General features: G+C 38.7%; 2 protein-coding genes across 2 annotated transcripts; both read right to left on the reverse strand.

The window, feature by feature from the left end:
• Positions 1-1,061: 1,061 nt before the first annotated feature.
• Positions 1,062-9,574, reverse strand: gcfc2 (GC-rich sequence DNA-binding factor 2). The gene is made up of 18 exons (XM_027014050.3): positions 9,212-9,574; positions 8,976-9,080; positions 8,757-8,882; positions 8,431-8,670; positions 8,154-8,245; positions 7,946-8,055; positions 6,966-7,149; positions 6,617-6,740; positions 6,361-6,421; positions 6,123-6,208; positions 5,717-5,916; positions 5,472-5,616; positions 3,558-3,679; positions 2,893-2,969; positions 2,462-2,528; positions 1,670-1,816; positions 1,428-1,567; positions 1,062-1,236 (listed from the first exon to the last, which is right to left on the reverse strand). Exons 1-18 carry the CDS (start codon positions 9,522-9,524, stop codon positions 1,119-1,121), a joined length of 2,457 nt encoding a protein of 818 aa, XP_026869851.2. The 5' UTR covers positions 9,525-9,574; the 3' UTR covers positions 1,062-1,118.
• Positions 9,575-11,351: 1,777 nt separating this feature from the next.
• On the reverse strand, positions 11,352-19,408 carry ywhaqb (tyrosine 3-monooxygenase/tryptophan 5-monooxygenase activation protein, theta polypeptide b). Its single transcript, XM_027014051.3, has 6 exons — positions 19,234-19,408; positions 16,796-17,245; positions 14,018-14,141; positions 13,447-13,610; positions 13,276-13,371; positions 11,352-12,877 (listed from the first exon to the last, which is right to left on the reverse strand). The coding sequence occupies exons 2-6, from the start codon at positions 17,087-17,089 to the stop codon at positions 12,818-12,820; spliced, it is 738 nt and encodes a 245-aa protein (XP_026869852.1). The 5' UTR covers positions 17,090-17,245; positions 19,234-19,408; the 3' UTR covers positions 11,352-12,817.
• Between the last annotated feature and the right edge of the window lie 7,493 nt (positions 19,409-26,901).

A 26,901-nucleotide genomic window follows, 5' to 3' on the forward strand; every position in this document is an offset into this window, starting at 1 on the left:
ATGGCAAACCTAGTCATATATTAATGCTTCAAGGAGCCATTTTAAGCACAATACCAGCATTAAAATTAAGCCACACACACTCTGAGTTCTGGTACAAATTCTGGTGTACCAGACATAGGAGACACTGGAAGTGTGCCTTCGATCCTGGCATGCTGGTCACAGTGCCAGCTTCCTGGCTCTTCTTATCCCATCCCTGCTCAGGATTATAGACTCTTATGCTACATGTTAAGCTAATTTGTATACTGTCCTAGGCGTCATCAGTGCTACTATTAAACTAGGTGTGAATATGCTTTTCCTAATCAGGTTGTCTAGTGCAAGAGTTGGCCTTTCCCTAGTTGATGTTACAAACTTTCAAGCTGCAACAGCAACTTATTGATGGGGGAGTAAAGCCTCATATGCTAGCAACCATTCCTCATGTCACTGGAGCTTCTATTATAGCAACAAGCTATGTCAGTTGCTTTTTACTATTCTCTTGAAATTTTCACTCAGAATTTCCCAGTTTGTGAACAGAAAATAATCATCTTTTCTGTGGAGTTGTCTCAGGACCTGCTCAGACCCATTCACTCATATTGATGGAATATTACATAAATAATGCAATACAAAATGAAATAAAACACTTAACTAAACTACATACCGAGATAAACGAGGAAAAATTTCAGCACTCACAGCAGATGATACTGTACATAATCATAAATCTATTTATGTAATTGTCTTCATGTTTGTTAAACAATATTAGTCCCTCCCTTGATGAAATAATTCATAAAATGTGGATAGGATTTTTTTGGCATGCTCTTTTAAACCAAGTGCAAAAGGTCCTGTATTCTAAGAAATTCAATCTATAGTTTTTCTTTCATGTGAAACAAGAATGTAGTTTCTACAGGGGCAGCAAGTATAGCACAGTCATTATGGATACCTTAAAAATCTAATAGGTTTTTTTTTTTTAGGTTTAGATAAGTAAAATAGTAATTCAAATCTGTGGGCTAATAAATTTAATTATATAATTAAAAATAAACATTACCTTCTTTCACTTACTGAAAGTTTAATTCAAATAGAGATTAAAATTATTTAAAAATTCATTTATTTCTTAAGTATAAAAACATTTTTAACAATCATTCAAACTATTCCTTATGTATATACCCCAGCAGATCCTGACAATGGTATCTTTCTGCTACAATGTTCATATTCTCAAATGCCTTGATTGTCCAAAGAAGAATCATCACATCAGATAAAAAAGGCCTGCAGATAAAAAGAGACCCCAGAGTTAAAGCCTACCTAATCAATGTCAGCAGCGGCTAACTTCATTCAAGTAATGCACTTCAGAAACTTTATATTGCTAAAAACAGCAATAAAAAGGCAAAATAAAAACTCGAACATCAATCAAGGAAATACTGACTTAAAAACATAAAAGAATAATTTTTTCACATAACCTTAAGCTGGTGGTGTCCTTGTTGTCTTTACATAATACATGTGTTGTCTGCACAAGATGCTTGCTGAAATTTTGCAGCTGAGGTAGTGATGATCCAGTACTCAGTTCCAGAAACCATGTTTTTGGAAAACACTCTGCCACCTGTTGAAAAATACTGAGTTATTCCATAGATTATGTCATTACTATCAAGAAAGATATGCATACAATGGCTGTTAACTTTGTTTATACGCATAGCATCATTACCTTCTTGTATTTCTGTATAATGTGCTTTGGATTGGACTCATTGAGAAGGGTCATCATTAAGTAGCGATTGAGAAGTCTGTCCAGCATCAGGTCCTTCAGATTGTCTTGAGCAACCAAACCATCCCATAATGCCATGTTCCCAAGCAGCTGAAAAATAGGAACATTTATTAGAGGAATTCACATTTTTTGCAGCTGAGCACTAATGTTATCAGATTTCTTTAGTGGTACTTAAAGGTTTTAAAACATAGTCCAAATGAACTTATTGTCACATTCCTACCTAAAATAAGACAAACTAATCACACCAAACATATTAGAATCTGAGGCAAGCATTAAATCTGAGATGGCCCAAAGGCTAACTATGCTCTGAAAACTGCCACATTGCCCATTTACCTAAATGTGCCCCAACTGCTTTGTAAATCATCAGCTGCAAAAAAAAAAAACCATTGCTAGCGACTCCTTTTATGGCTTCCAGTAATTGACATATCTAATCATCTCAAACAACTTCAAGATGACCTATTTCTTTTATTACTTTAGTCTTATAGTTTCTTTGCTCTTCCCTGAGGTCAGCTTCCTCTTCAACTTGTACATTATTCTTATAGATTCACTCCTGATATTATCTCTGCTTCTAGTGCTTGTGAGGAAACTAAGCTTCCCAAAATCCACAAAGGTGACTATAAGGAATGCTTCTAGCAGGTCTCATGGGTATTTATGTTCTTTTAAGAGCAGAATTGGGATCAATTGGTTTTTGGGTTTCCATGTCTGAGCGGAATATCAGAAGAAAAAGTTCATTACCTTGACAGCACTCCAAAACTGTCGGTTCTGAAACTGGAATTGTGGGGAAGTCTTGTCATCCAAATAGCTGAAAGATGCAAAAACAGAAAAAAGAAGGGAAAACCTGTTAAAAAGGTCCTACAAACAAGACTGATAGTCAAGCAATGGTGGATTTTTGCCTCACATATCTTCTACTGTAGGTTATAATACACGTACTACACAAGTGAACTCCTAGGATCACATGATTATACTTTCATCCTTAAGTAAATTCATCATGTGAATTTCAAAATCTAAACTTCTTCCCCCTCTATTACACATACAACAAACCAGTAACAACTTAATATCTATTTTAATTCTGATACAATGTTATTTCTAGTAAACATTAGTGTTTGAATAACGCAATACTTCAGAAAAAAACAAACAAAATAACAAATGGCCACTTGCATCCTTACATTTTTGGGTAAAGTGGGATGAAGACATCATTATCCACAGCATTCCTCAGTTTATGGACAACAGCCTCCATAAAAGCCTGAAGGGATATCGTAAAACATCTCAAACAAACCACATTTAATTTTCCACTGAAAGCCATTTATGAACTTATATTTATATAGCACCTTTCAAGGAAACCAAGATCACTTTACAATTAACACACACAGCTTTTATGTCCAGTTACACGCCAGTGAAAAGCAAAACTCAAAACCGGAAACCTCAAAGCACACTCTCAACTGGAAAACTCAGCCTCCTGGAGGATTGAATCAGGTGCAGGGAGGGGAGAGAGGACAACACCCAGAATAGAGCACCATCCACCACTGAGCATGCAGACACAATCATTCAAACACACACACAGAAACACACACACACACACACACACACACACACACACACACACACACACACACACACAACTTTAGGCAAACAGACAAACAATCCACACACCAGGACAATTTATGTGGGATAGCATTCACCAAACCTCTATGTTTTTTTGGAGTGTGGGAGGAAACCAGAGACCCCAAAGGAAACCCACACCAGATAGACTCAAACCAGAGACACCAATGCAACTGTGGTAATCACCAAGCCACCATACTGCCCATTTAATTTATTTACTGCAGAAAAATACCTTGACTGGCTTGCTTTGTTCACCATCAAAAACAGAGTAATCCTCCTGTATCCTGTTACAAAGTGATGTGAGACACTGAGACTGTTGCAAAGACATGGGGTCCCACACTAGCTCCACAAACCCTATGGAACATATTAAGGAAAGTACTGGATTAAGAATTAAGAAATAATTAAATAATAATGAATTTAAAAGTAATTAAGAATTATGCAAACAGTTGTATAACAGTAGCCAATATGATGATCTCTGTATATTCAGTCATATAGAATGCAATTGACCTGCTAGATTCATTTTAAACTAGGTATATCACTTTCTGATCAATTAATATATTTATATAAATGTTTTAAAGGAATATAACAACTGATGCACACAAATACAAATTAATAATGGAATTTCACAATTAAGCTCAAATGTGTTATGTACAGTCATGGCCAAAAGGTTTTGAGACAAATTTTGGTTTTCATAAAGTCTGCGGCTTCAGTGTTTTTACATCTTTTTGTGTGATGTTTCTAAGGTATACTGAAGAACAATTATAAGTATTTCATAGGTTTTTTTTCACTTTTATTGACAAATACATTTATTGACAAATTTTAGAAAGACTCGATATTTACAGTGTTGACCCTTCTTTTTCAAGTCTTCTGCCATTCACATGCTGGATATCAGCTTCTGGGCCAAATCCTGTCTGATGGCACCCCATTTTTGCCTAAATCAGTGCTTGGAGTTGATCACAGTTTCTATGTTTGTTCATCATCTTTTTGAGGATTGACCACAGGTTCTCAAAGGGATTGAGATCTGGGGAGTTTTACTGGATATGGACCCAAAATTTCAATGTTTTGTTCACTGAGCCATTACTTTTGCCTTGTGACATGGTGCTCCATCATGCTGAAAAAAAGCAGTGTTCACCAAATTGCTCCTGGGTCATTGGGAGAAATTGCTTTTGGAGGATACCATTTCTTATTCATTTCACTGTTCTTAGCCAAAGTTGAGTGTGTGCCCACTCCCTTGGATAAGAAGCAACCCCACAGATGAATAGTCTCAGGATGCTTTACTGTTGGCATGATACAGGTAGCACTTACCTTTTCTTCTCTGGACAATCATTTTTCCAGCTTAGCCAAACAGTCTGAAGAGAAAGAAAAAAATAACTTTACCCCAGGCCTCTGCAGGTAAAGTGCATTCTGTCTTTGATGTTTTTCTTGGAGAGAAGTGGCTTCTTTGCTGCCCTTCTTGACACCAGGCCATCCTCCAAAAGCCTTCCCCTCTCTGTGCGTGCAGATGCAGTGTCATCTGCCTGCTGCCATTACTGAGCAACCTCTTGGAGCTGAATCCTCTTTAGGAGATGGTCCTGGCACTTGCTGGACTTTCTTGGGCAACCTGAAGGCTTCTTCACCGCAACCTCTCTCCTTGAAGTTCTTGATGATCCGATAAATGGTTGATTTAATTATAATCTTAGAAGCAACAAGATCCTTGCCTGTGAAGCCCTACTGATGCAAAGCAATGATGACTGCACGTTTTCTTCTGTTAACCATGCTTACCTCCAAGGAGACAATGATTTCAAGCACCACCCCCTTTTAAAGCAACCTGTCTGCTCTTCTAATTCAGTCAGCATGACAGAATGATAGGAGCTTCCTTGTTCTAATTAACACTTTCTCCTGAGCTAACAAGAAGATCACTGAAATTATGTTAGCAGGTTATTTTGTGGCAGGACTGAAATGCAGTAGAAATGGGTTTGTGGTGATTAAGGAATCTGATCACTCTTCACAAACTAGAGTTAATGTAAATTGCCGCCATTAAAACTGAAAATGCAAACCTTGTGAAAACCAAAATTTGTGTCAGTTCAAAACTTTTGGACATGACTGTAAAAATATTTCATCACAATTAGAACTTCTCTTATACCTAAATGAGAAATGAGGTGTTCACCTTGGACTTTGGGAAGGACGGTCTTTTCTATGATAGCTGGCAATGTCTTCTGATCAGCATTGTCAGACTCTTCATAGCCTTGTCCGTGACAGAACTTCTCCACAGCAGAGTACCATGGCAGCGCCTCAAAATCTTCACCCTCTACCTAGAAATTTTCAGAATCCACATATCCAACAAACAGCAATGGGAAAAAATATTCAATAAAATATCGCTTAGTTTTCAAATGAATTCTGCATGCAACATACTTTGAGAGGATTCCAGCCAATAAGCTGGTGTCGTATCAGAGGTGCTAGTAGTTTGGGAAGGCACAGACTAATGTAGGCACTGGTGTAGGACTCTGGAAAGGAATAACGCCACTCTTCAAACCGGTTTAGGATTTTCTGTACATCAGAGAAGTCCTCCTGAACATCAGCAAAAATTTCCTGAGATCTCTTCAATATGTCAGCTGGGGAATAGTAAAAAGATGTGATGTTTGTATTTGTTGGGATACAACAACGGGTTTTATTTTTACATAAATTTCATGACCTGAATATAAGGTATTGTGTAATCTTCCTCTCAGTAGACATGATCAACTTCCCACACTACATGTGTGGAATCCAGAATATTATTAGATGATCTTGCAGCGTGAGGAAATGCATTAAAACGTCTTACCTCTTTTGTGCTGCAACTGAGCCTCCTGCTCTGCTGCTGGTTCCCAGTCAGGTGGGACACTTCCACTATCTTCCTCTAAGACCTCACTGGAACATGATCAAAGATGGGCCAATATTTCAGAGGAGAATATGTACAAAGCCCAGATACTAGTATACTGTTTTGCAAATGCTTTCAAATCAGTATTGACTTCTGCTTTCAACAAGCTACCTTTTTTCTACCATGTTGAATCCTGTCTTACCTGTCCTTAGCTGTTTCAGTCTTTCCCAGTGCCCCCCTGTTACTGTTGGTATCAGCACCATCTACAACAAATTAAAAATAGATAGGACAACTGCATGGGTGATTTCCTAATGTAAGATGAGAAGCACTGATGTTCCCAATTTTAACTTGCAACTTCAGTAACAGACAAATTAATTAGTCATTATAAAACTCATTAAGAAGATTTTTTGTTTGTTTGTTTTACATGAAACAGATTTGTAATGTAATCATCAACCTACAGGTTAACCGCTGGAGCCATGTAGACTCCTCTTGCAGTTCTCCTCTCCTTTGTGACAACAGCACCTCTGCCTGGTCAATATACATAACGTGCATGTCCAGTTCCACTGAGTTTATGGAGGGCATCTGAGAAATGACATGTTGCGTTAAGAGCTAACTGAATATTCAATAATTTTGCCATGATGGAGGTTTGATGACAAATCTATTCACACATCCTGTCAAACTGATATGTGTAAATCTGGATAAGAACGTCACATTTACATAAGAATGTAAACATATTCAACACTTGGGAGCAATAGAAGGTCAGCTAAGGAGTAGTGATGAATTCTAAACCAAGGAGGTTTTCCTGACCTTCTCGGTCAAACACTCCAGCAGGTTCTGGGAGAAGACCCTCATGTGGCGGTAGAAGTGCAGCTGCTGGTCAGCTCTGTGGTTCTCTAGGCTGGCTAGGCAGCTTTGGGCACCCTCTATGTCCAGCTGCATCTTCCTGAGTTCAGCCTCCCGTGCCCTGTGGACCTCCTTTAGAGATTCCAACCTAGACAAGTACAAAGAAATATAGAAATATTTGGATATTGTCTATCTGCAGTAGAACAATCCAGAATGCTAAATTTCTGTGTGAAATTCTACATTATTTCTTCCTCCACACCCTCATAATATAGTAATGTCTTTCTCTGGCTTGTGAAATATGCAAACATGTTGCTCATGGTTAGACCTTAACCAAGAAATGACAAAACACCATGTCAGCTAAGCAAGTTTAGAATTCACTTATGATTGTAAGTATGATTAATAAGCATGTTCTACTTTTTGAAGGACTTAGTTTTTAAGAACCAAAAAAAAAAAAAAAATCATGCCAGTGAGTCATTATTCACTCATTGGGAAATGTTTTTTTTTTTGTTTGTTTTTTTTACTGACAGTTATGAAATAATCTGAAGAGCAGTTCATGGAAAATGTACACATTTAATAACTAAACAACAAAGGAGGGTTTTTCCTCTGCCACAATGTTATCCTCTGCCTTTCAACCAATGAATTCCTCTATGCATGTTTAATTATCTATATACAGCCTGCACAGCCTTTCAATGTAGTATCATTGACTCCATTCATTTATGACACTGGTCATTCATTCATTTTCATCTTGTGTTGTAGATTTGCTATGCACGTTATTGCCATTTCTACATTATGTACTGTTATTCTTGCCATTCCTATTTACACTATATACATTGCTGTTTGCACTTCTAGTTAGATGCTAACCGCCTTGTAGTTGTAGCTAATGACAGAATTAAACGTAATCTAATCTAATATTATATGGTCAAGATAGTATTTAAAAGACTTACTTTCCAATAATTCTCTTCTTTATGATATCAATGCTGATTGGTGGGAGTGTCTCAGGGATATCAAGCATTTTCTTTTGCCTGAGAGGCTTGAAATCACCTCTGCTTTGCATCTGAAGACGAAAATGAAGGCAATAAAACATATCTGCCCTTCAGTTCTTTATTTTTTTTTTTAATAACTTAGTTATATATTAAAAATGTCATCTTTCACCTGGTGTCTTTTAATTCCTTTCCCTATTTGCTGTTCTTCCCAGAGATGTTGGTCCTCCTCCTGCCTATCAGAGCAATCATCCTCATTCCCACCTATAGAGAAACTTAAGCACTGAATGGGACAGCTAATAACACAGATATTAAGAAATCTTTATAAATCCCAGAATCCCTTATAAATCTAATTCATGTAGCAATTAGCTATGACAGAACACCTGAAAACACTGGATGCTTAGGCCTGTATCTTTTGAGTTGTGAAGGTAGTGAGGGTGTAGAATTACCAATTTCCTCAGCCATTTGCTCTCGTAGTGTTTTGGGTTTGGGTGCAAACTGAATTCTACGCTCATTATCATCTGACTCATCATGGCTGTCACATTCAAGATCACTCTGGTCCTCTTCTCCATCTCCAGTGTCCAGGGTGCTTTTCTCGTCCCCTTCCAATGGGATGTAATCTCTCTGGGCCCTGGCTCTCCTCCTCTGCTCTTTAGCTGCATGGATTATCTTGGCATCGGGGATGTTATCTGCATAGGAGGACATGCCATGATAAGCTATTTAATTTATCTACGGTTCAACACCCAACGCACCAGTGGTATTGGATTCAGTTTACCTGTCTGAGATTTGAAAGAGCTTGGAGTTGTAGAGCTTGTTTCACTGTCACTGTCTGGGTGCATGTCCTCAGCAGAACTACCAACACTGCTATTAGAGTGTTCAGTAAAAGCAACTTCTTTTGCACCTAAAAAGGTGATTGTACATTATACATAAAGAAAGCAAAAAGGCGACTTCTGTATATATGCCAACTTCGGTTACTGGCTTTAATATGCAGTACCTTGTGAACGTGTCAACTTGACGGGCGATTCTTCTTTTTTGCGAGCCTGGAAAACCACAGCTTTGTTGCTAGACCTTTTCAATTTGAAATCGCATTCCTCAGTACCTGTAAAGGAAAGGTTGCATATGTGGATATACATAAAATTACAACTGTGACTAAGAGATAAATCTCCGCCTATAGCCAACAGTTTCTATCTATAGATTTCAATTTGAAAGCCAGAAGAGGCTTATACTCACCATCTTTCTCATTGAGAAAACTGAGGGTATTACACTTGGACGATACTTTACTACGTTTTGCTTGAAATTTGCAAGTGGTAGGTTCCTTTGGGTCTTCTGCACCACTAGAATCCGACTTAACATCTTGGCGTGGCGGTGTTGCATTTGGTTTAGAGCTACATGAAATCCCTCTTCGGGGTTCATATGATTGCTTTGAGCTGTCGACCGAAGTGTCTGTTTCGTTCCTTCCGCCATATCCGTTTTCGTTTTCATCTTCTTCACTGGATTCATCTTTTCTTTGTCTAAAATTTCTCCTTACTTTTTTGTTAAACATTCTTCAAGATAGGTTAACGCTAGACAGCTAGCTACAAATTCGAACGCGAAAACAATGTGTTTCCACTTCCGAGTTAAGACGCGAAATTTCAACTTCAAAATAAAAGTACTCTCACCTCCTATTGGCACACATCTGGTTATTTATATTTAATTTAAGGGACTGTGGTATATGAATTTACTTTAGTTTCATACAAACCAATTAATTGTGAGAGGTATAAATTGGTTCAAAAAAGGACATATAAATTTTGGTAGGATCTTGGATTATTTTTTATCAACCTACACTCCCATCAGTTTCAGTACAATACTTTGTCTGCTATCACATCTGAATGTCAATAAACAACACTCAACAACCACTTTATTAGAAATACCTAGTGGTCGTATAGTTAGTAATTACATCTCATCTGTTGACATGCATACTTTGTGCTAGGTATCCTTCCACTTTTCAACACTGGAATTCAACACAGAATTGCTGTCAACTGGATTATTTGGCAGACACCTCTTCACACAGGAGTGACTAATATGTAATTGACATTTACACTGACGTAAAAACTCAACACCCAATATACTCAAACCAGCAGAGCTGGGAGGGTTACATTAAAAATGTATTCTGTTAGATTACTGATGACCTATTTAAATGTATCTGTAAACGAGTTCAAAATACCATTATATTAAAGCAGCAATCTGATTGGTTTTCTGTTATTTTTGTATTACTCTTTGACCCATTAATTCTCAATTAATTTTGGAATACTGGCTCCCTACAGTGCCAACCAGCATTGTCACAAAATAAAACCTCTCACAAGCTCCTTTACTTTCTCTGAACAACCAACTTATGAACAACTCAGATGTGTAAACGTTGGCCATTTTCAACACGTACCTTCCCCAGCAGTCCAGCATTGCCAAGAAAGCCCTTTACCCCAGAATGTCCAATCCCTACAGTCCTGTCACATAGGTAGGCTCCACCGGTGTAATTATCAATAGTTATAATGTATTAGCATCGGTGAGAACAAAGTTCTTCATATTCAAAAGTCACGTTGTAAATTGCAATGAAATCCTGCTAGTAATCACCATTTTAAAAAAGGTTTTAAAATCCCCCCCAGGGGTTACAGCTGCAATATAATGCAGTTAGAAAAAAAAAAAAAGAAGGAAAAAAAAGTAGTCTGTCACTGAGAGCCTGTCACATAACATAGTGGTTAATGTGCATACTTCTATAAGTATGGTTAATAGACAGAATGACGTACAGGCTTTGAACATTCCAAGGTCTGTAAATTAGGCTTACAGGTTGACATTACAGCATTATCGCACATAAGATACAAGTATGTTTTAATCAGTACGATCAATATACAGATGCTTTGGCAACCAGAGAAAAAGAGATTAAACTTTAATACATCTTTTGAGAATGGAGGAGGAACTGTAAGAGGTTTAACATATTCAATTTCAAAATAATGTGCCATTACCACTTGCAATCAAATTACAGCCACCAGATTTCAAATTTCAATAATACGAATTTCACCCCACCACCATTTGCTGACAAATTGTGCATGGAAACAGTCTGAAATTGTATACATATAAAATATGGGAGATGTACCTCAAAGTGGAAAATGAATGCAGGTGCAAGGCAAGGTGTTTTTAATACTCATTCCTCTCACTATTTTTCCTTTACTAGGTATACTAGACACTCACCAGGGGGAGATGAAGGGACAAATAAAGCACATACTGACAGAATTCAATAAATAGAATGCTGACCATGACCAAAATATTAACTCGCATATATAAATTCATTTGGGAATTATTAGGAACAGAACCCCCCTCCTGCAGCTTCAAACAAAAGTTTGGTTTATAAAATGTAATTTTTATTCATGTTACATAAGTGTTACACAGGGAATAAAACATCCACAAGGCTTTTGGAGACTACAATTGATTAGCAAAACACAATAGTGGTCCAAAATTTACTCTGATCTCACTGGACAACCACACCCTCACATGTGCACAATTCTGCAAAGGGAAAAAAAAACAAACAAAACAAAACAAAACAAAAAAAACCAAAAAAAAAAAAACCCCCAGAACTTGCTCTCGGCATGTATGCCGATTCCCATTCTAGCGTTCATTGACAAGGACATGCATGGATATTACCTCATTCAACTTCCACATATTAATTTCTTAAGTGCCAAACTAGTTTCTTCTTTCTCTCCGATTCATGTTTTTGATGAAACATGTCTTCCCTAACACAGGGGATGTTAGCTTTCAATTTGAACAGCTATAAAAGCAAAAAATAAAAACATCCTGTGCAACAGCATGTCCAGTAGTGAAGAGTTGTAGAGATACCAATAAAGAGATCACACTTTTTCACATACACTAAATAAGCAAGATTAAACTATAAAATTCAGTTCTATTTAAATGTGACATTATGCCCTGCTGAACACTGATTCCCAAGTACTGTGAAACTGTGTCACCAGTTTGAGACAAAGAGTTCCGTCAATGGTAGTAGTATTACTACAAACAATCGTTATACATTTCCTCAATATTCTACTTTAAGTTCTAAATTTTAGCTTTCAAGTCCTCCCCATTATGAACTGACAAGATACCATGGCAACATTAATGGCATTATGAAAATGACTGAGTAAATATTTTTATCAAACACTGAGGAAAACACATCTGATGGCATCCACAAACTACACGTTTGTCCTCCTAAAACCTAGGGGTTTAAATCCCAACTCTCAATATTACTTACTTTTGGGTTCTTCTGCTTCCACATTAAGAGCATTTTAAATCAAGAGGACCATCTCTTCAATGGCATGACCCAGAAATTATGGCAGCACTGAGGTGCAACAGACATGAGGTGGTGGCTGAATACAGTAGGTGAGAACTCTCATCTAATATTTAAATATTCCCGCAACAAGAATTAAAGATATGAACTGGGAAAAATATCTAACAAAATGCATTTCCTTAATTTTTCATTCATCATCATCTTTTTTTTTAAACTAAAGAAAGATTATTTTGGTATAAAATGAAGCTAATAATACTTTTCTACAGCAGAGACAGCACATAACAGAAGGCCATGATGAACACAAGCCAAAAAGTGGAGATTCTTCCTTATCAATTAACATCTTTTTCATTCAAAAGCTGCACTGACAAAAGACTAAATAATTGGACTTTGTTTCCATAAACAGTTTTTGAATAATGATTTTACTTTACTAGGAGAATTTTAAAAGGCAGGGCAATAAAGAATGGAGATGTGTAAAAAGATTTCGTCCCAATGTCCCCAACATCCCCCCCCCTCCCCCCACCGAAAGCGCTTTAGTTTTCTCCACCTTCACCACACTCTCCCTCATCCGCTGCATTGTCAGACGTCCATAACTATGGGAAGGAAAGAAAGGCATCAGTCAACTGGTTGCAAAGATTGGAGCACATTTTAATTCAACTCAGGGATATATTTGACTTTTACATTCTTGACAAAAACACAAACCAGAGATTGAGAAGACAAATGACCTTAAATAAAAATCAACTGATTGTCAAAGCCTGGTCCCTACTCTCACAAGTGACAGCTACAAAACTACCAGTTTCATGATAAGGAAAGGTTGTTTGTATGAGTTAATACGCAGCAACTGTTTTTACAAAGGTCAGGGATGCATCAACCAACCCTTAGAATTTAACATTTTATTTATTTATTTTTTTACAAATCAGTAAATTCTGAATGATTATTACATGTACAAAGTAACAGGGAAACTTTTGTACTGGGAGAAGGGTTTACTTACTGTAAGGTTGTCTCTTAACAGCTGCATGATAAGGGTGCTGTCTTTGTAAGACTCTTCATTCAGTGTATCAAGCTCTGCAATGGCTTCATCAAATGCCTGCATGCAAACCACATCTAATGTAAAGCCTCTTGACAGATGCAAGACAGAAACCTACTGCTGGGCTGTGCATACCTGCTTGGCAAGGGAGCAGGCCTTTTCTGGGGAGTTGAGGATCTCATAGAAGAAGACAGAGAAGTTGAGGGCCAGGCCTAGGCGGATGGGGTGTGTTGGCTGCATCTCAGTCTTGCTGATATCAAACGCTTCCTGGTAGGCATGCTCAGAGTTGTCTATAGTGGCTGGAGGAGGAAGAGAGGAGGAGGGAAAAAAAAAGAAAAAAAAAAAAAAAGTCATTCATAGCCTTCAATACAGTGGATTAATATTATGACGATAAAGACAAAACTACCAATTGGGAGAAAACAAACAGTCAGACTACAGCACACTTCAAGCCACTATTCCACAAATGTTCCCTTAAAATGTTCTGGAGCCAATTAATCCAAAAGGTAGGGACTGCAGGGAGGCACACACAAAAAAAAAAAAAGAGAAAATTTAAAGCCATCTGCTTCTAAGCCAGAAGATGACCTTTCACTCCTAAAGTTAGTTTTAAAGAGCTGTACTTGGTTCAACACTCAGTCTACAGTCCTGTAGATCCCCTGCAGTACATACACATACCCTGCAGCTCAAGTACAAAAAAAAGGTGTCTTACTTTTCCTGTCATCTCCAGCTGCCACTTCAGCAAGGTATCTGTAGTAGTCTCCCTTCATCTTCAGGTAAAAGACCTTGCTTTCAGAGTTTGAGGAATTTTCAATTAAATATTTGCTCAACAGCTCCTACAGGGAGAGATACAAAAGATTCAATTACATTTCTACTATGCCAACATGTCTAGTAGAAAGCCTTAATTGAAATGACACACAAATGAGTGTTTTGCAGACGCACATAACACTACAATTGTCTTATGCTGTGGCCAAACAGCACCACCTCCACCCACCCTGGCTGTGACCCAGCTTCTGTCCCAGATCTAGAAGCACTTCATCCTTCTGGCCCTTTGCAAAGACCATGCAAACTGGCTTCAGGCCAGCTTCAGTGCTCAAACATACATTGCCAGGGTTTGGTATATTCCTCATTCAGGAAGTGTGTGTATAACATGTCTGTGCTAGTGTTGGACTTTCTGTGCACGCTTCAAAAATGAAATTATGCAACAATTTAATTTATTGGCAATAAATTGCAAACCTTTCCACAAGGTTTGCAGATGGGGGTATATGAACAAGGAGACATTATTTAGGAGGGTAGATGTTGCATTTTGCTAAGCTGTTTTTTGTGCATCTCTTCATCAGCAGTGCTCTATATTCTCATTTAGTGCTAAACATTCCCACTGAAGGCATTGGGGGGCAGGTTTACTGCTCAGACTTGCATTAGCGACCATGCCAGTCTGTCTTAGCCTTGGGCTGTCTGTTAATCTCATATGTAACAGTGGTTTAAAAGCTGCTGTTTTTGCACCGTGACCGTGTTCTTTCACTACTTAGGGGACAGGAAAATTAGTAAATGCACCGAAGTAACCTGCATGTAATAAGCTGCCCCATCACGTACCCTGCAGACACTGTGGAAAAAAAATCCATTAACAATATATTCACTGTTAGCAACACGCAAGAGCCAAGTGTCAAAACACACAGACAAGTCCTCGGGGTGGGGTGGGGAATATATTTAGACCTGTTCCATCATGCTTGTTTTGCACAGTGGAGTCCAGGAGGCTTGCCACGAGTCTTCCTTCATTCTTTGCATTCATAGGATAGTGGGCGGACAGAGATGGCAGTCACGGGTAGCCGTGGCCCAGAGAGGAACAGCAGCAATGCTCAGGGAACTGCTCACATCTCTGGCCACCAGCTCAGAATCTCAAACTGGACTCTAACTGCTATGGTCACACACTGGTTTGGAGAGTAGTGCCTCTTTACTGTCTCATTAGCTGGTTTCAGTGGAAACCCTTTTTGTAAGGCTGTCTGTCTCAGTCAGGTGTAGGAAGGTACATTTTATTGCTGACTGCTTCAGCTTCACCATACTCAGTAATTCAGTATCAGAGACTCAGAATTTGGTTGGGATCCTTAAGATCTGGGGCTCTAGACCAGCTCCTGCAACTTGGCAAGATGGCCCTCCAGGGGATCAGCTCTTATAAACTGTATTTAAATGCTGGTTGCTGACACCAGTCAGCTGTCAATATGCACCAATGTCTACCATGGAGCATTGGAACATTCTGCAAAGGCTTTACTCAGGCAGCACTTAGTGGGTGAGGGAGGGGTGAAGACATGTGGCAGGCTGTCTGAACATTAGGAGGGTGTGGACTGGCCTTCTCCCAGAGCAAACACTAAGGGCGAGTCAGGGACACACCCTGCAGGCCTCAGAAAGCAGTGACCTCGCCGTCCTCAACCAAAGGCATGAGGAGGAATGGCCAGTGTTAGTCCAGTTCCTCTGAAGTGGATGAGGTCACTGGAAAGGGTAAACCACATGCAACATTCCAATCTACACAATGGACTCTCTTGTGGCATGTTCAAGAGACATAACCAGACTACCGACAAAACTCTAAGCAGTTCACTTCCATCTTCTGAATAATACGTTACTTAATTGTTACAGTGATCCTGGTGAGTCATGCACTAGATCTACCAGCTTTGATTCTGTAGAGCCATGTGCACTCTAGTTCAATAATTCAAATCAGTCCAGTCTTTTGAACCAGTGTTTAACATTCACATGGTATCATACTTAATCTGACATACATTTCCCCTGAACACACCCACAAAACCCATAAGCACAACCCCCCCCCCCCAAAAAAAACAACACTTTAGCCATTTACAGATTACTGTTATTTACAACTGCTTAACAGATTTTTAAAAAACAATGGTGTTTCACACAGTCTAATATATGGCAACTCTACTTCTAAAATAGAATTACATTCAAGAACTCTGGAACATGCCACTTGATCTCCCTCATTCACAAATGAATATTAACAATATTAGTCCTATAGCCTTTAGAAAAAAGTGTGCACCTTGAGAACGAAGGTTCTTTTTTTGCAATGTTTATTTTTGCTAGCATTGACCCGATTTTCTCAACTGAATCTTGTTAAATAGGCCCATGACACTAAATATGACAGATGTTACAATGCAGCTAAATGACTCCAAGACAAGAAAGGACAAGCTCTGCTTAAATTAGACATTACTCTCAAGTGAGTGGCAAAAACTGGGCTGCTCTTACCTCACAAAAATGAGGACACTTCTTTTGTCACACACACACACTCACTCACGTAAGCAGGGCAAAGAGATACAGAAGTGCTGAGCATCTTCAAACACTAGCCACATAACACCACTGTAAAGGCCTACCACTGTCACCAGAGAGATCACTTCACTCACCCCAATTCAGAAAATTGGTCATCCAAAGATTTACTAAGAGGACAGAATAATTTAAAATTACTCACACACACACACACACACACTTTGCTTACCAGTACATCATGGCAAATTTCTTTGAGTTCAGACTCCACTTTCTCCCGATACTCTTTTACCATCTGAAGCTTCTTATCATTTCCATCGGTCTTCTGCTCAATGCTGGATATGACCCTCCAGGCTGATCTTCGAGCACCCACCACATTCTTATAGGCAACGGACAGTAGGTTCCTCTCCTCGTTCGACAGTTCGGTGCCGGCCTCGGTAACTTCTTTCATGGCTGCAGCCATGTCATCATAACGCTCAGCTTGCTCTGCCAGCTTGGCCTTCTGAATAAGCTCTGTTCTATCCATCCTGTGTTTGTGTTCTTTGTTTTTGTGTATGCTTTTTGCAACAGAAGTCTTTGGGCCACAAAAGCCTAACAAACGCTTGGGAGCGTCAAAGTAATCTAACAGTTGATTAATCAAATGATGGGAGTGGACAGAGTTCCTCCTTAGTCTTCAAAGGAGCTGAAGATTTAAGAAAGAAGTTAGTTACTCTGAGGTTCAGCGAAATCACAACAGGTTTAATTGTGTACCTTTTGGGTTAAAACCCAGAGCATGTTTCAATCAACATTATACTCAACCCTACACCACACAATGGATATTTTTCTCACATCACATCTCAGTAAATGCACAAAAAGACTTAAATGTCAACACATACAGAGAAAACCAATTAGCAGCCACTGTCGACTGAGATGGTTAGGCTAAGAAGCACTGTATGGTCCCTTCCTTGCAGCGTAAAGCAGGATAAAAGCATCAGTATCACAAAGTAAACCAAGTATATCTAATCCTGGATGAACAACTCTGAACCAGGAGATGCTACACTGCCCTGCAATTCAACTCAGTCAGCTCCATAATCTTACAAACCTGAACTTAATAGCCAAATTATTGTGCAGTGCTTGGGTTTAGGTCAGAATTAAACTGCTTCTAGTACGTCCAAGAGCTAGAATGACAGTTGCTTACATCTTACGGGCTTAAATGTGGAACCGTTGATACAAATCGAAGACTTGCCAAGACACCTACCTCCTGCCACCGCCAACACACACAAAAAGTAACCTTAGAAGCAAGTAAAAAAAGGCTTCGACATAGATAAAACAGAGCCATGTTAGCTAGTCACTTCTTTTACATCATTCCACCACTGAAAGATTTATTTTTATTATAATTATCAACTACTCATTCTAAATAACAAGAAAGCCATTTCGGTATTTCCTGTACAACATATATAGTTCGCTACGATAAGCAACGTCTAGACATCGAGAATAAGGCATGGGTATTTGAAGTCGTGTGAAATGTACAAGATACACAAAATTAAAGTATGACACTTTTCAGTCAAAAGAATGATGTTTTCGCCCGCTTTGCTACAGCAACTAACGTAACAAATTAACATCACTAAATTTTATTAAAGGTATGTGACGTGCACCGTAGAAGAGGGATCCCTTAAAAACTGGATAAGCTACAAGACCACAACTTCTTGTTTATTCCCCCATATTTTGATTAGGCGAAATTTTTGCCCTTCATGACTGAAAACAGATAGGTTCGTATCGATTCATATCTTTATATGAACCTTTCTATACAACCTTCTTAACCATCGAAATTTTAGCTAGCTAGCGTTAGCTATAATGAACCCAGACTGCTACACTCCCGTTACGGATGCCGTCGCAACAACGCCTAATACCCTGGATAGACAGCAATTTCATGGTTTTTTTACACAGCACATAAAATGTTAATTGTCTAGTTTACGATCTCCAACGGTACGAGTCTCCTGTCAAACAAATAGGTTTCGTGGTTCTTATCTTAAGATATTATAATCCATTTTTCGTCATTTTCTAAATGTTAAACACGTTAGCTAGCTAGCTATTTGTCCTGCATAGCCTTTCTACCTAGCTAACGTTAGCTATTGTTTTGAACTAACTAGCTGCTAGCTAGCCAGTGGACTTCGACAGCAAGCAGATAGCTTGCTAGTTAGCTAACCTAGGTTAGCTACAATGATTGTCTTGAAAGATCCCTCACTGGCTGGTTTGCATAGATAATTAGATAGCTAATAAGTTAACTAACCTAGTTATCTAATAAGCTAATCAGTCAGCTAGGTTAGGTAACTAGACACATCAAGTGCCATCTAGCTATTTGGTTACCATAAGTTTACTTACTTTAGCTAAGTAACATTAACGGCAATCACTTTACTCATGAACAATAAACAATGTAACAAACATTGTAACACACTGATGGTCTTGTTAGCAATATCGTGTGGTCGACAGGAGGCTTTCAATTTCATTGTTAACCACCCATGTAAGATAGCTAACCTAACCTATCTTACTAACAACCGCCCTATGATGATGTTTCATGCTAAATTAGCTAGCTAATCTAGCTATTATACCTATTAAAAACCCATATATATAATAACATATGAATTATTTAGAGGATTCTTAGCTATAGAACACGATTAATAGAAACCAAACCTCGGAAGTGATGATATCGGCACCACCGGATTGATCCTTTTCAGACCTGGATGGATTAAAAAAAAAATGCAAGTCAGCATCAACCGAAAATGCTACTGTAGGACGTCGCGATACCTAACATCTTCCCCAATCAAGACCAAGATTCCCACCCTTTTACTCGCTATTGTTCAAAATATTGTCCAGTAGATATTTAGCGCGGGGTGTGGGGGTGGATACTAGGACTCAAGTTCGATTGGCCCGAAGGCTGCGACTATGGGCACGGGGTTTCCTCCAATTACAGCAAGGGAAAAGACGTCACTATTGCTATGGTGATCCCCCTCCTCTTCTCTCCAGCATCATCAGCATCCCGAAGCCACCAGATTGGGTCGAAATACTCTTCTTTCTAAGACCTTTATCATTTAATATTTGAAATGAAGCTGGATTTACCTGTGAGGAACCTCTCTTGGATGCTGTGTAGATAGACATATACATATGCATCAAAGTTACACTGACTTTTTAGGGCTGTAAAATGGCTTTACTTGGTTTGGAGCAAGCAGAAATTTTGAAATTAATAATTTAATTATTTACATATTAATTGTGGTACCCTTTCAACCTGGACCTCATTTACAAGGCCCAGAGGATCAGGAACCAATTGAGAACAATTCCCAATAATTACTTAGTATGTCATTGAAGTGGGAAGTAAGAGAAGAAACACCTGTAGCATGTGCAGTGTATTCTGGTTGTAATGGAGTGCTTTTCCATTCAGGGGAATGGATGGGGGCTGAAGGAGAAGGAGAGCGAGTCATGAGCATAAAGTGGCTCATGTGGGCTCGGTAGGCTTTTGTGCTCTCACACACAGTGAGGCATTGTTAAGGGTTGGATCACACTCAGGCATGGTGGAACACATCTAAAAAATAATAATAAAGACAGTGATGACTTTGGATTGGCCACTTTGAAAAGCAGAGAGGATTGCTTCACTAACATTTTCATAAAACACCAGACTTACAGGCTTACTGACAATGGATTTCATGAAAACATATTTTTGTGAATTATATCTGAAGGCTTCAGATTCCCCAGATATAGACCTTTTGAGAAATTAGAATAGTGTTGGGGTAGGGATGATTTGTAACAGGATGTGAGGTAAGTGTTTGTTAGCCTAACGTTGTCTGAACATGCAATCATTCATGTTAATGCAATGCAGCTTTCTCGGATTTTGATAGCGTGTATATCTAATCAACCACAAATCAAGTCCATGCCAGTACACGCAGGATATGATATGATTTTGTTGAACTCTAATGTCCTTTTACTTAACTGTTTAGTCAGCCTCTGCCTCTCTCTCTCTCTCTCTCTCTCTCTCTCTCTCTCTCTCTCTCTATATATATATATATATATATATATATATATATATATATATATTTTTTTTTTTTTTTTTTTTTTTTTTTTTTGGGGGGGGGTAATCACATTCATCACCTTAGTTCAACGTTCTTTTGGCTTTAGTTAGGTTCACACCCTGCTTGGCAAGAGTCCAAATACTCTCCATTCAGACAGGAGAAATACAGCTGCTTTGCTGTCAGCACAGACAAAGACGTCCCTAAGCAGTAAGAAGGGAGGGGCAGCCAGACTTAGAGTGCCTGTGATCCCTCAAATGGAGTGAGGATCAGACTGTGATTTACATACATCATGTAATGCCTCAAAGACATATAGAAAAGGCAACAAACTAACCCAGTTCATAAATTCTGTCAAGAGGTTTTAGTTCATTCTTATGAAACTGATCGGAACATTTGAGATGTTTCAGCAGTACTAAGTATTTAATTGGCTGCGCCCCAGGGAAGACTTGTAGGCTACATTAATATGCTGACATACACACCCATAAAACATTTGTCCCCATACATATATCTACTTTGTGTTTGCTTTGTGATTACATTAATGAAGAGTATGTTATAAGGTTATATACTTTAACATTTTCAACTCATGTAAACTACTGTTCATGTAAAAGGGCTGAAGGTCAGTTGTGTTCACCTCATCTTTTCAAACCTCATGTTTATTAAACATGCTACATTCATCTGGACTATGAGACTATGGGTATTTTTATTTATTTTTGTAAAGGTTCTAAAAAGGTTTCCACATTTAGTCCATTCTGATAACATTTAATCAGATTTAGTCCATTAATCCACATTTAGTCCATTCTGATTACATTTAATCAGGTTTAGTCCATTAATCCACATTTAGTCCATTCTGATTACATTTAATCAGGTTTAGTCCATTAATCCACATTTAGTCCATTGCTGTATACAAGACATACTATAAATTTACACGTTACAGGAACTCAAAGAAATCAAAGTGATAAAAGGCATATAGAGATAATAAGGCTTATAGCTAATTAGATCCCCATATCTCACAAACAGCTAATCTACTGTGAGTAAAGTGACCTGGAGAGTGTATGCAGTATACAGTGTTTTTTATCGTGTGGGTGGGATTAGGGATTTTGAACAGGCAATCTGACTCAACGAGCAGGGGGTGGTCTCGTGTGTCTCTCTCTCTGTGTATGTTTATGTGTGTGTGTCTATGTGTGTGTCTGTGTGTGTGTAGGAGTGAGAGGGCTGTAATTACTCTGCTTCACTTCTTTGCCCTTTCACCACTATAATCACACTCAATTACTCTGAGCATAATTTACTGTAAGTCCTTTGCTCGACTCTAACAACTCACACAATTACACAGCCTTTACTTTCTATTGCTGACCTTTTAAGGCGAACTATGCTAAGATCAGTGACTAGTCTGATTTAAGGTTTATGAATAAGGTATATCATACTCATTTTTTTCCATACTAACATTACCATTTGCCTCTATGTTTTTTTTTTCTTCTGCCAAATCAATCGTGTAGCTTCTGCCCCTGTTTAGTTTAATTATATAATGCAATGTGTGCTTAGTATAAACACAAAGCAAGAAACACTTCGGTATGCTGAATAATGAATATTTCCATACTGAATATGAAATTGGCTATACACATTACCTACAGTGCTTTGTGAGTGTGCTAAAGCCAAAGCAGAGAGTGTATGCGAGTATGTGTGTGTGTGTGCGTGCATGTATATGTGCATTTGGCTGTGTGTGCATGTGGGTGTGTTTGCTCACATTTCTTCACATGACTGTATTGTGTTAATACAAGTGAAACTCTGCTGCCGTTACTTTAAAGCCATTACTTTTATTTATTTCTCGTTGCTTGTGTGTACATGCATTCTGATGTGATGTCCCCAGGACATATGACTCAGTGCCTAATTTCTTGACACTGTGATTCTTATACTGCATGTACAGTATAAAAGAACACCCGTGTTTATAGGACAAAGAGCTGACAGAAAATTATCACTTCTCCTGATTATAGTGTACCCTCACTTAATTACCACTTGAATATAAGAGTTTGTACCATTTGACTGACTGTGCATTTGCAAATATAAATTTATTTACATCCAGATATTCTCCAAGTCATATTAGCTTCTATTAGGTAGAAGCGTGTGCGCATACAGTCTGCACTGTCCAAACCATTCACACTGTCCACACTGACATGCTGAAGCATCTAAAATAGTCATCTTAAATTAAATAATTAAATTAGTGTTCACAGTACTATTGGGAAAAATCATGCTGTTCAAATGGTACTTTCATCATATGATAATCATAATGCTATATAATCCTTTTCTGATAATACTGTTATGGCATTTTATAAAACCATTTGTGTTGAGTATGGTCAAATGCTATTCTGATTTTTATAACATGGGTTTGTGAATTACATACAAAGAGTGAATGGGGTGAGAGAAAACTGATTTGAGATCAGATTTGCCTCTGTTTGGTTTGACTGAGGAATTGTGAGCCAAAACTAATGTCAGACTAATGCTGGAACAGCTCTCCTGCTTTGAGATGCTTTGAAAAGATGGCCCCAGAATGTGTGGGAAGCTCCTAGAAAGCTTGTGTGAGAAGAAATTCAAGCTCTGCTCCACGGGCTATGTGGAGGTGGAATGCTGTTACACAACAGGTGGGCGACGTCCTACCAGCCATTTGGATTTGACAGTTCCGCAGTGGTGTGTAGGCTAAAGCACTTGCCTTTCCCTTCGTCCCTCTGTCTTTCCCTTGTGCTTGATTTCTCCCTCTTTAGGTACATACTCACACTTCCTTTTGTAAAGCCTTAGGCCCCCTCTTTTATACTGCATTTAACTCTGATTTGCATAACACAGATATACAAAAACGTGTATATGCTGCATGTACACAAACACACACACAGAGAGAGAGAGAGAGAGAGAGAGAGAGAGAGAGAGAGAGAAGCATGCCATTCAATCAGGTTCTTAAGAGGAATTCCTGGAAGCTGTGTGACTGCTGTGTCAGCACAGTACAAAGGCAAGGCAGGAGAAGATAAGGAAGAGCCTCTGCTCCAGGAGCATCCCTGCAGCAGTGGGAGGTGCCGCCCAAGACCTAGAAAAAAGATTCCATAGTTAAGCTTCGCCACAACCTGCACATTGCGGTCAGACACTTTCAACATTGCAGGCAAAAGGCTATGGCTGCGAGCCTTATGGAGAAATCTTACACCCATAGTTTGCTGAAACAAAAGAGGCATATTTAGTGATCTACTGTAATTTCTGATTCTGAGCCTTCATACTCAGCAAAATAGCCCTCCTCATAAATTCAGTCCTTTCTAGCCTTACATAAACTGCAATCTGTGTGATGTAATTGATGAACTATGTTTCTGTTACACCATTAAGCGAGAGTCCTGTCAATGTCAATGATGACACTGAGTTTAGGGGAGGTATGGCACATGTTGCCTTGTGTTTAACAGGTCTTTGACCATGTTGCATTGGATGGTGCTGAGTCAGCAGAGCTCTAGCTAGCAATACTGACACACCCAGGCATTTTAATACGCATTCAGAGGGCTTCACACTGCTGTCTGTGAGTGACGCAGCGCTGCAGGCCATAGCTTCTCTCTGACCTGGCCAGCCAAAGTCATGGCCTGCTTCACACTGCTAAAAGGCACTGCTTCACAGTCCTGGTTAATATAGCAGGAAAAACTTTTACAGAAAATTTTTGCAGACTACGTAGCTGGTGCAGTTTGCATTGCCATGTTTTTAACTAGTTAAACAAAAAAAATCTAGTGGTTGAATATTATTCATAATGCTTACCCTCATAAGATATTAGCATTTTATAAGTGCATATTAGCATTTGAATATTATATGAATATTATTCATAATGCTTACTCTCATAAGATATTAGCATTTCATAAGTTGCTCGCTGTGGTTTTACATCATGGTTTATCACAGGAACCAGCTATTTGTCTGGTGCATTAGATAATGAAGTTCTATTTACATAGTGCTTTTCACACATCCGGGAAAGAGAAAAAACCTAGACACTGCAGTAAGAGTAGTTTGCAGCTGAAACATGGAGGTCTTAGGTAGAGGTTGTGGCAGAGAGCTCTAGGGTTTGGGAGCTGCAGCAGTAACTAGCCACCCACTGATAAAAGTCTACAAACAGCAAGAAGGGATGTAGTGAGGTAGGAATATGGTGAGGTGTATAGGGGTGATAATATCAAAGGTGTTTTTATACTTGGGACAGCTGAAAACTGATAACCATTGAAGCTGACGTAAGATAGGGCTAATGTGTGCAGATAATTTAGTAAGGGTGAGAGTGAGGGAACTTCAGTATTACTGCATATACGCAGACTATAGCTTCTTAGCAAGACTACTACAGACTATAGCTGCTTAGCAAACCACAGACTATAGCTGCTTAGCAAGACCATAAGCTAAAACAGTTGAGGCTCATGACCTCCAGTGATCCATATGACCCTACTTTAACTGAATCCCTCTTACAGTGCTAATTTTGATCTCATTTAGAGGGGACCACACACAGAGAGAGAACTTGTTCTGCTGATGAGGAGCAGTAGGTTAGGCCAACACTGAGGACGAGGCAATCCTGCACAGATCTGCAGCCTATAGGCACGTGAGCCAGGCAGGAGAGATTTAGTTAGAGATCTGGTGAGAACATGTACCCTGGGGATTGTGCCATGAATCACAATGTATGTAGGTGGACCCACCTGAGCACTTGGGGAATTATTTTCTTTTGTTCTTCTGTATGGGCAGGTGGCACTGCTTTTAAAAAACCCTCCATGGTGGGTAGGGGTAATTTCAAAGGAATCTTGGAATTATAGTTCTTAGTGTGATACAACCAAGGATGAATGTTAGGTATTCACACATCATTGTAGGTAATGTTAAAAATATTAACACTGCTATCTGGTGCATTTTCCTTATGACTGACATATGGTTTTATTATTATACACACACACACACACACACACACACACACACACACACACACACACACACACACACACACACACACACACACACACACACACTAGTCTTCCCCCATTAGTCATGACTCTCATCTTGTCTCAGGCTCATGTTAATATGTGACTGGGACACTCATCCATGCATATTCTAACATGCACACCATAGTGAAGCAGCCTGTAGTGATTTCACCATGACTTTTCATTCATGAATCATTCAGTACTGTCCCTGACTCCGCCACTGCAAGACGGGCTCAATTAGTGGAATACTTTTTCTTGCTTCACTTTCTAGTGGCTCATCTTTCCAAACACATATTTAATGTGCTCATACAGCAAAGAAACACAGTAGTAGAGTAACAAAAACAACAACAGCAAAAAGAAGAAGGATTCATGATACATATATAGGCTAGTGCTTTTAAAGAACCCAAAGACACTTATAACTGACCATTCACAAAACGTTGCATTTTTTTCTCACTGTATATCATTATTACTTGTCTAAATAACTTACTAAATAAATTTAGATGAACAAGCAGTAATAAGATGCAACAAATCCTATAATTGTGTTATTATTTATTTATTTTTAAAAATTATTTAAATTTAAATTAAATGAATTAATTTTTTAAAATTATTATTAGCTGTATGTATTAGTCATTATGTTAGTAGAATTATGGTACATTATCTAGGAGAGGAAATATGAGGAGTTGAAATGAATATGAATGTAAAACCATTTATTTGCATACATCAGCACACTGTGCCCTGAATCTCTTTTTGGGGTGTCTTCAGTTATATCCCCCGTCCCCCGACACGTGTTATCTTGTCATGGGAGAGCATCATCTAACTGGTTACTATAGCAATACCGTCAGCCCACCTGTGCCATCTTTTGTTATGACAAGTTGATATCGCATGTGGGAGATAATGATTAAATCTTAACTCATTGTTTTGTTAAAGCAGCAAGAATTCATGCCTGACTTTTGTACTAAAGGACAATAGCCAAAAGACTCTCCCATCCCTGGAAATTACGTAGGCCTAAGTAAAAGGTAGCTCTCTCCACAAGAAAGGCTCTTTACAACCCAAACATTGCATTACAGATTTATCACAAACATTTTTAGTAGTTTTCTATGGAGGGACTGTATGACAGGACTCACTCTTTAAGACTACCCATGCTGTTTGGAAATCAACTGTTACCATGGTCACTGTGCTCTATAAACAACTAGACTTGGGACAACTTCATTCCCTCCAATGATTCACAGTCATGAAGTAACTTGTTCCAGAGAGAGACAGAAAGAGAGAAAGAGAGAGAGAGAAACAGAGAGAGAAACATAAATAGGGAGAAAAGGAGGGGGGCAGACAGAAAGAGGGACAGAGAGACAGGG

The sequence above is a fragment of the Electrophorus electricus genome, chromosome 10 (assembly GCF_041902795.1).
Source record: "Electrophorus electricus isolate QZ-2024a chromosome 10, ASM4190279v1, whole genome shotgun sequence".
NCBI classification, from domain to species: domain Eukaryota; kingdom Metazoa; phylum Chordata; class Actinopteri; order Gymnotiformes; family Gymnotidae; genus Electrophorus; species Electrophorus electricus.

Coding starts and splice junctions, on each gene's coding strand:
- gcfc2 (XM_027014050.3), bottom strand. CDS start 9,524: ATGTTTAACAAAAAAGTAAGGAGAAATTTTAGACAAAGAAAAGATGAA. Junction 8,246..8,430: donor GCAAATGGCTGAGGAAATTG/GTAATTCTACAC, acceptor GTTTCTCTATAG/GTGGGAATGAGGATGATTGC. Junction 3,680..5,471: donor CGTCCTTCCCAAAGTCCAAG/GTGAACACCTCA, acceptor TATGTTCCATAG/GGTTTGTGGAGCTAGTGTGG.
- ywhaqb (XM_027014051.3), bottom strand. CDS start 17,089: ATGGATAGAACAGAGCTTATTCAGAAGGCCAAGCTGGCAGAGCAAGCT. Junction 13,372..13,446: donor CCTGCTCCCTTGCCAAGCAG/GTATGCACAGCC, acceptor GTTTGCATGCAG/GCATTTGATGAAGCCATTGC. Junction 12,878..13,275: donor TGTTAAGAGACAACCTTACA/GTAAGTAAACCC, acceptor TCCTTCCCATAG/TTATGGACGTCTGACAATGC.